Source organism: Egretta garzetta, unplaced genomic scaffold, assembly GCF_000687185.1.
Source record: "Egretta garzetta isolate BGI_Z169 unplaced genomic scaffold, ASM68718v1 scaffold157, whole genome shotgun sequence".
In the NCBI taxonomy this organism is placed as follows: Eukaryota; Metazoa; Chordata; class Aves; order Pelecaniformes; family Ardeidae; genus Egretta; species Egretta garzetta.
This window is the reverse complement of record NW_009260175.1, coordinates 189552-199121: the sequence shown is the minus strand read 5'-3', so window position 1 is coordinate 199121 and position 9570 is coordinate 189552. Positions and strand designations below refer to the sequence as shown.

The following is a 9570-nucleotide window of genomic DNA, read 5'->3' as shown; positions in this document are numbered from 1 at the left end:
CCCCCACCCCCCAATGCATTCGCTGACTTTGTTCTTTGTCGCCCCGGAAAAAAGAATGAGGTTTGGAAATATTTACAAAACAATTCAGGGGCGAGTGGGCTTGGCGGGTTTGTACCTGAATTTCCGTAAACAGTTGATGCTAAAAGAACCAGGAGACCAATTCCTCGGGAATTAAACCCAACGACTCGGCGTAGGCGGCCATTTAAAGCAATGGCTTTGGGAGATGCCCCAGCTCCCGCCTGGCCCCCTGGAGGGACGCCCGACCTGCCTCCAGCCCCCTGCCTGCCTCTCCCAAGCCCCCCGCCAGGCTGTCCCAAGCTCCGAGGGTCCCCAGTTCTGATCTTAGGGGAGGTGAGGAGGGGCAGAGTTAGGGAGGGGTGAGAGAATGCTGGCGTTGAGGGCAGTGGGGAGAGAATACAGGGGCAGAGGAGACAGAAAAATCGTTCCTCTACAAGAAACCCCTCCCTCCGTCCACCTCCAAAGGGGATTTTTTGCCCACCTGACTTTGAGCTCTCCCAGCACGCGAAGCATCCAGAGCCTTCCCCTCCTCCGAAACCCGGCCTCCCCCACCCAAAGCGACGCCATCGGCTCAGCAAAGCCGGCAACGAAGAGAGGCAAAAAGCAGAAAAAAGTTTTAAAAGTTCCGAAGCTGCCCCCTTCAAGTCTCAGCACCTGAAATTGCTCGTAAAAACAGGGCTTGGAATAGAAAGAGAACCCAGAAAAAAGGAGAAGAAAAAAAAAAAAGGCAAATGTGCTTCTGACCCTTTCTATTGCGTGTTGGTCCGTGAGTGGGGTTTTCTATCAAAAATATGATACAGAGTTCACTTGCGACGTCTTTGACGGAAGCCCCGGGCAGGTCCCCGCCTGCCACGGCTCAGGCTGCGGAGCGGGGCAAATCCGGGCACTTCTGAGAGAACCTGGCAAGGAAGCGGCTGGGGGCGCAGCGTCATCATAACAGCTTGCGGTGAAGGATTTCCCAGGCCATTCGCTTTCGGAAATAGGGCATGTGTTGCTTTTGGGGAGGAACAAAGGAGAGAGGAGAGAAAGAAAACGGACATCAGCGAGTCTGTGGCTGCTGGACCATGCACGGAGCAGCCGCTCTCCTGGGGGGGGATTTTTTAGTGGGGCCTGTCTGGGGGGGGGGGGGGGGAGTATGGGAATTTACTTCCCGATTATGGAAAACAGGACAGCGGATGAGATCGAGGTGATAACGTAGCTCTGGCGATCCTCTCTAATAATTAGGAGTAAAATATTCACGCACGGGATATTCTGCGGAGGCTGACAATGTTAAGTAATGCTGAAATTCCCTGGGATTTGGGCTACAAGGCCCCACCTCCTTTACCTGCTGGGGGGTTGGGGGCTTTCCCCAGCTGCATCGGTGACGTGCTCCATGGGTTTGAGCACAACGGAAGGCCCGAGGATGGCTTTAGAGGAGTAATTACTGCACGGTGTGTGAGGAACCCCTGCAGTGCCTTGCATGGGGCTCCACCCCAAGGAGCAGCAGTACGATCCCCGCAGGGGTTGGGGAGAGGACTTTAAACCCACAAAGGGCATTTTGGGGGAAAAAAAAAATAAAAAAAAAAATCAGAATACGCACAAAGGAGCGGCACGCGCTCGGCTCTCCCCAAGCTGAAGGGGCAAGGCCAGGGCGGGGTTTACCTGGGTGAAGTTGATGGGCTTGTCTTTGGTAATGCAGTCGGCGTATTTGCAGGCGAACATCCCGCAGTCGCTGCCGTTCATCTGCTGCGGGATCTCCTTTAAGGGAAAGGACACAAAAACCCAAACGTCGTTTTTCCCGAGGAAAGCGGTCCGCGCTTTCCAGCTTCTACGGGTGAAGAGCTCCAAGGGCGGGGCACCCCTGCCACAGCAACGCCTCCCTACTTCCCGCAGAGGTCGGGGTGGCCAAGCTGCAGCAAAGCAGCCCGCCACTGAGGATCTGGGATTTGTTCACCCCCTAGAGTCACCACGAGAACTCGTCCGTCGGGAAAACCAGCCAGGAAAGGCGCAACTAGGGCCAAAAACAAAAGCAAGGACCAAGTGTGAGCCCTTCTCCGAAGCCCCGACCGCACAGACCCACCTGGCTTTTCTTACTCAGCAGCGACCAGCCGTTAGCATCAAACTCCTTCCTTTTCTTGTCAAGACTTTCTTGTTTTAAGTATTGCCTGTGGGAACAAGAGAACAACGCGAGCTTACTGAGAGGCCCGGGGGGGAGCAGCCCGTGCCCCGCACGTCGCTTTACCCAAGACACCCTCTGCCACGTTTGCAGAATTAATGCAAAAAGAAAGTCCGATAGTTTCGTCTCCGTATTGGCCATTTCAAAGAGGGCTCTACAGACCCCAAGGCTTTGAGGCGGTCACAAGAAGGACCAAAGCGAACTTAAAAACTCATCCATAAAAAAAAAAAAGTACCAGCCAAGCAGAGTCAAACCCACAAATAAACCAGGGAGAACAAATCTAATTCATCGGAGAGCGGCTCACGGCAGAGAAAAGCTCCGCAGCCAGTGGGCTGCCTCAACGTTACACTCGAGGAGAGCTGAACTCTGTTGGTGCGCTGGGACCAGGTGCCTCCTGCCTTTTGAGGATCTTATTTAGCATAAAGCAAATTTGTCACCACCCTAACAGCATCCCAGCAGCTCTGCAACAATCGCCCTGTGTGTAGAGAGTCAAAACCCGCCCCCCCCCACCACCACAAAGCTCCTCTCCAGGCTGGTGGTGGGTTGGGCTCACTGGCAGTCGTCCTCCCGGAGCTCCTCTCCCAGGTTTCCCTTCCACACTTGGTTCGATTTCTTCTTGCCACAGCTGAAGGCAGATGGCAAGTGCTTTCAGGGAGGGGCAAGCTAGGGAAGATGACCCTGATTTTCTCCAATAAGGTCCAAGGGGATGGAGGGGAGGCAGCCCTGGGAAAAGCCACAGCACCGTCCTCTCCGAGATGCTTCTACAGGGGTTGAGTCAAGCAGGGAGCACAAGAGCCAGCGTGGCAGGGGTGGGATGTCAGACACCTCTTGCAGGCCTTCAGCAGAGGGAGAAGAGCCCCAGAGCCAGTCCCATTCCAGTTCCTAGAACCAGAGGAGGAGGAGGAGAGCTCACAGGTGCTGGCCCATCTCCTCTGCCCAAAGAGGCTCCCACCAGTTTGGCCTAAATGAAGAAGAGAAGAGTGGGGTGGGTTTTTCTTCCTGCCTCCTTGAAAAAGCTGAGAAGTTCTACCAAGACCATGCCCAAGCAACCGCCCCGCGTTTTCCCTTGCAGATATGAACACCTTGAACCATTCCCTTCACTGAGAAGTACAGAAAGGGGTGCTCAGGAAGGACAGGGACATAAAAGGTGGAGTAGAGGGAGCCCAAGGAGACGAGGCAATGGGCCCAAACCATTCCTAAGGGCCCTAAAGAAGCCCCTCTCCATTGGCTGCCGGTGTCATTAAGTGACATTCAGCTTTGCAGATGCCTTCTGCTCATCTTGGTTACCAAAAGGCCCAGGCAGATCTACAGAAACCATCTCCTTGATGTTTGGCATCTCCTCCAAAGAGCCCGAGGAGCCTTCTCGCTGTCACGGCAGCGATGAGAAAGTTTGGAAAGGAAAAGCAAGGGATTAGATGCTGCTGGCTCGAATGGAGGGGTCAAGGGAGCATCTGGCGCGACGAGGGAGGCGGGTTTGGCCGCCAACACGGGGAGATGTGCCATCGTTGGGAAATCTGATCCACAAAGACTTGGCTAAATCGCATCTTGCTGTTAGTAAACGCCAAAACGCGGTGGGAGAAGGGGGTGATGCGACCTGCAGACGAGCCTGGAAGATGCAGGGTTTGAACCTGCTGCCGCTCAGGGAACTTTTCCTCTGTCAAAACTTTAAAGAGCTATCAAAAAAAAAACTTTCCTGGGCTGAAGAGTCCCTGAAGGGTCCCTGAAACCCCCCCAGGGCCGCTGAACCAAGCATTTGAAGCGACAGCAGAACCACCCAGCAACATCCCATCGTGGCTACAGCTCCATCCTAGCGACGGCGTCTCTAGAAAATAGCCAGAAATAGGTTTTGCTGGATGTGAGAGCATCAAGGAAGGGAGGCTCCCTCCTGGCAGTCCCCCGGGGCCTCGATCGGGTCCAGACGAGCATTTTCTAACCAGCCTTCATTAACCGGCGGCGCGCTCCCAGCCCGGCTCCCCAGCACAGGGCCTGCTGGCTGCCAGCCACTGCTGTAATTGCTCTTGGGAAGCTCTTTGCTTGGCTGCTTTGACTCGGCTGCAGGTTGGGCAAAACAAGATCAGCAGGGGGGAAATCTCAGAAGAAAAAAAAAAAACAAAAAAAAACCAACCCCCAACAAAAAACCCCACCCTTTCACCGGCCGCGAGAAGTCTCCACATCTCATTTCCAAATAAAAACCTAACAGACGGAGAAGAAACTCCTGGCCATGAGTTCAAAATAAGGGCAAGCTCAGCCTCCAGCACAGAGGCTGGAGGAAGGGAGCAGACCGTCCACACCACGATACAAACACGGTGAAAACGTTAATTAATTAAACGGCCTCATTTCAATTGCAATTAAAAACAAAAACAAAAAAAAAAAAATCCTGGCAATTCCTGCCTACTACTGAACCCGCTTGAATCCCCAGCTAAAAAAAGAGCAGCGGCACACGGCCCACAACGTTCTGCCCGTTAAGAGACGGGGAGTGAAGCTCTGCGGGTAAAGAAAAGGCCGTGTCGCTTGAGGAACGGGGACGAGCCTCCAAGCAACGTCTCTGCACGGGCCAGATCCACACATACGGTGTGGGGGTGGAGAGAAGATGTGAGCGCGAGACTCGTCTGGCAGACGGGGGAGAAACCGGTGAAGCTTTAAGGGCGCCGGAGCGTCAGGAGATAAAGCCATCAGGTGGCTTCTGCACATCCAGCTTTATCTCCGACCACCACAAGCCGCAGCTGCGCCGCTGACACGTGCACGAGCAGCCAGGGAATTCTGAGAGTTGTTTTCTAGAAGAACTAAGGAATAATTCACTACGCGCGGTTCACGTTAGCTGTGACTGTCACCCGTGAGGCTTTCCTAAAAGCAGGCTCCAGCAATCCAGCACACGGCCGTCGGTGAACACCAGACGAAATACGGCGCCGGTCCTGCCTAGGTAACAGCCAGAACCACCTTTTAGGAGGAGGGTGAAAGAAAACTACTTCAAATCGTGAGACGACTGTGGGAGGCGGAATTAATCAATGAACTTTGTCAGGACCTCAAGGAGAAATAGCTCGAAGGCAGAATTTTTAAGCAGAATTGCATGCCGGATCAAAGCCCCGCATGCCTGAGACGCCCTAGCGTACACTACAGGCTTTTAACCTCCTTATCCTCAACCTGAAAATGGGGTTTTTGCTCTCTACGATGCTCAGACGCAGACACAAAAACCTGACCGGGCGCCTCGGGGAATCGGTGAAGTCAACTCCACGGCATACTGCTAAATATCCCAGAGCCTGGAAGTAAAGGGCAGGTATGGGCGAGCACGTCGAGAGCTGCTGCTAGCGGGAGATAAGAAGATCTCACAGGCGTGCATCGCTTTGTGCACTCTATCCCCTAAGCTTCCCTCCAGCCTCGGTACGCTAGAATCGAGTTTTTTTTTCACTAATTTTAACGGTTACGTCTGCCCCAGCCCACAGACCCTGCCAGCAGCGCTGAGCTACCGAGCACTGCGTCTCCCTAGGAGAAAGCCCATCGAAACAGCGGCAGCTTTCTTAAAATCCTCCCCAGGTCTTCAGACCCAAGCGTTGTGAAAGCCCAGACGCCGAAAACGAGCACGGCAGCCAGCAAACCACGTGTGCCTGTGGTCCCTACTTGCTCCCAGCCTGGCCAGCAGCCCTGGTATTCCATCAGTTGCCTTCCCTGTGCCTCAGTTTCCCTCCTCTGTACAGTCTGGTTAACGGTACGACACTCACCACCTTTAGGAAGCTCTAAAGATTGAAAGCATGAAAGGGTCACTAACCATGAATAGGACCTCCGTCCCTTCTTCCCGGTGTGATCCTCCCACTGCATTCAACCAATAAAAGCCTCCTAAAAGGAAACAGAGGGAAAACAATTACGTCCAGGACGACAGCGACCTGAAATCCCGGCTCTCTACCACTCACCCTGCGTGGCCGAAACACCTCGTATCCTCTGGTACTCCCTACTACCAGGCTGGGGACCTTGCTTCCTCATCCCAGACCCCTAAACAAAGCTTGGGCAGGACTCCTGGGTCCCCCTCTCGCCTCCCAGGCGGTTCATTTCACCAGACATCCCTGCTTTTTGCCTTGGAATCAAGGAAATTCAGGCTGAAAGGAACTGATTGCACTCAGACCATCCCTGCCCCTAGGCAGGCCAGCACCGGTTCTTGATGAACGCAGAGGCACGAGCCACACAGCGAAGCTCAAGAGACGCGGCCCCAAGCCATTTCCAAGGATTTTATATTTTTCTTTTCCCTTTCCTCCCTTTAGACCGTCACAGACCAGGGAAACCACCAGTTTTTTACAGTTATTTAAATGAACCTGGTGCACACAGAGACCGCAAAGCACCTGAACTGGAAAACAAAGGTGCTAAACAGACTGGAAATGGCATTTGCCTCCTGTCTGCCTTTATCATTACCCACATTCTTTGACTGAATGAGTGACACCTCCCCTGACACACTCAACCTCATGCCAGAAGACTCGGGATCAGGTTCCCAAGTCAGCATCGGAGCAAAGCCGAGACGAGAAACAGAATCGACGGCCGAGCCAGGGTCAACGTCGGAGCGAGGGGAGCTGGCGACTGCGTTTCGTAAATCACTTTGCAATCTGATTTGTATCAAGCCTGACAGCCCTATGTGACTTAGGGACCTAAGGGAGGGGGTTCCCCCCCCTGCCCCGCCCTTGGTAGCTCATTTTTAATGCCACCCCATTCAGGAGCAGCTTCCAAACATGGGAAAACAGTTCTGGATTTGACATGCAAGCACCTCTCTTCTACAAGAGCTCAGAGAACAGGCAGCCAGCTCTGCTCCCTCCTGGAGCGGCGCTCGGGAGGGGAAAAGCAAGACCTTTCGCTGCAGTTTGAACCCAGGAAGAATAACTTTCACCCAGCTCTGGTTCAGAGGCACAGCACGGAGCGTAACGCCCCGCTGGAACTCAGCACCGAAGAGACCTGTGCAAACCTTTATCCATGACCTGACACAAGAGAGGCTTCCGCACGCTCCGTACTCCATCGCGCTCTCCGCAATCTCCTTCCTGAAACAAAGGGCCAAGCTATGGCACTGATCTTTGCCACAGGCAGGAAAAACTCCTGCCCGGAGGAAGATGCCATTTCTTCACGCAGCTGTAGGAGAAGGGAAGGACCCCCATCCCTCAGGGGCCAAGAAGCTGTTTTCCTCCTAAAGATGATGCCTGAGAGGACTCTGTAAGACTGGTAAAGCCCGATGGCCTTAACAGAACGGGTCTGAAACCTGTCTACAGCCGGCAAAGGCAACGCCAGCCTCGATGACGGATCTTCTGGGAAGAGGTGAAGACAGGGCATCGGCACAGGACTCCCTCGCAGACCGGCTCTGTGACCGCAGACCACGTCAGCGCCGCGCAGTGAAACATGGAGCGCAAAGACCAGGAATGTTCCTCCGAATCTTCCTTTCAGTTCCCAGGCAAGGGGCCGTCCCCACGGAAAGGCTGTCACTTCCAGAGCAAGACAAGACGCTCTCCCATTTTTAAAACAGGCACAACTCAAATAAAGGTTACTCACAACAGTATCCTGCAGGCTTCGCTGTTTATCCCACCCATGGAGTCGTAATAGGTGATGGTTTTTTTCCTGAAGTCTACAACCTACACAAAGAGAGATCCGTTAATAACGCACAACGCAGGGAGCTCGGCTCGTTGCCAGGACACCCGCTCTGCTGCTAGGAAAAAGTTTAGAAGTCCAGAGGATCTCTGACATCCTCACTACTGCCCTCCCCAAAATCCACACGCCCCCCCGCCTTGCTGCTGTGCTGTTTAAGCGCTCGAATTGCTAAACCAGGCTCTCCTGGTAAAACACCGGGGTGCTCCGTTATCCTTATTGTTAAAGCTGCGGGCAGACTGGTTTTACAGAGGCTTTGCTCCACTTGATGTGCCCGGGCTGAGCGGGTCAAGATGGGTTTTTTTGGGGGGCCCCATGCCCAATTTCCACACCACCACCCGCCCCTGTGAATGCCGCCTTTCCAGGCAGCTTAAACCCCCGCCCAGCTCCAAGGAGGTTTGAACGAAAGGAGGGTGACGCAGGCTTAAAAGCCACGCGCGATCTGTTACTGCACAGGTGCCAAGAGAGGGGATGGAACAAAGCAGGGGCAGGAGGCAGAGAAAGCTGGGGGGTATCTGTCGCCTAAATCTAAACCGATCCCGTGGCAACGCCTCTAAAGGCGAGTTGGTGGGAACGTGGAAACGCGATCTTTCTCCGGAGGATGAGCGAGCCTAACCTGACCTTCACAGCTGGGTTTTTCTTTAGAGAACGACACCAAAAAGTCGCAGCTACCTTATCACTTGCTCTAGACTTTGTTTGTAGCCACGCACACCAATCCCCACCCCCCCACTAGGTGCAAACACCCAACTGCATCGCTCAAGAGCTGTGAAATCTTAGCCCCGGTCACGGGTGGGTTTCTAGGACGATCTGCTCCAGCCACGCTCTCCTGGGAACAACAAAAGCACTCACTGCCAAGCACCAGTGAACTCCCAGATGAATTGGCACCAGGAGGAGATCCACGGAGAAGATATCCACTTTTTTAGTCCACCGTTTCACGGCTTGGTACCCGGCCGTTTTTAATTTGGTAAAGAAGAAAGTATTGAAGGCGTGAACTGCCGGTAAACCCTTCTCTTTGCTCCTCTCCATCAGCAAATTCATGTAGAAATTAATTATCTGGGAAAGAAAAAGCATTTGGGATGTGTTAGAGCCTTGACCCTTCTGCACAAAGCACTCTGCCCCTCTGTAAAATTAAGTACAAAACTGGTTTTGTCCCCACCTGTCGCTCCAAAAACCCATCCCTGGGGGGGATTTACAACAGCTCAGCAGCCTTAAAACCTTCAAAAATCCAGAAAGATTCAGGAATGCAGTCTTCTATATTTAAGATTCACATTTTTTTTGCCCGGATCGTGTCCACAGTCACTCCCACTCCTCCTATTATTAATATTTCTTCAAGCACCTGGTCTACACTGGGGTTTCTCCACAGATTAAACTGCTCCGGAGCGTGAAGCACAGCCCACACATAGAATCACAGAATCGTTCAGGTTGGAGAAGCCCTTTCAGCTCCCCCAGCCCAACGGTTCCCCTACCCCTGCCATCCCACCCTCAAACCCCGTCCCTCAGCCCCGCGTCTGCCCGGCTGTTAAACACCCACAGGGACGGGGACGCGACCCCTTCCCTGGGCAGCCCCTTCCAGCGCCTGACAGCCCCAAGGGGAAGGAATTGTTCCCCATGGCCAACCTCACCCTGCCCTGGCACAACTTGAGGCCGGTGCGCCTCATCCCATCGCCCCTTCCCTGGGAGCAGAGCCTGACCACCCCCCCCCGACTCCCCCCTCCTCTCAGGCAGTTGTAGGGAGTGATAAGGGCTCCAGACCCCTCCCCAATTCACACTACCCTTCTCTGGACACACCC

General features: G+C 53.8%; 1 protein-coding gene across 1 annotated transcript in view; it reads right to left on the bottom strand.

The window, feature by feature from the left end:
* Nucleotides 1–13: 13 nt before the first annotated feature.
* Nucleotides 14–9570, bottom strand: part of SENP1 (SUMO specific peptidase 1) — a 14859-nt gene continuing 5302 nt past the window's right edge. The window contains exons 11-15 of the mRNA XM_009641781.2: nt 8630–8833; nt 7688–7767; nt 2078–2162; nt 1660–1755; nt 14–1012 (exon numbers count right to left, since the gene is read on the bottom strand). Of these exons, the coding sequence (XP_009640076.1) occupies nt 950–1012; nt 1660–1755; nt 2078–2162; nt 7688–7767; nt 8630–8833 (528 nt within the window). The 3' untranslated portion in view covers nt 14–949. The remainder of the gene's footprint in view (nt 1013–1659; nt 1756–2077; nt 2163–7687; nt 7768–8629; nt 8834–9570) is intronic.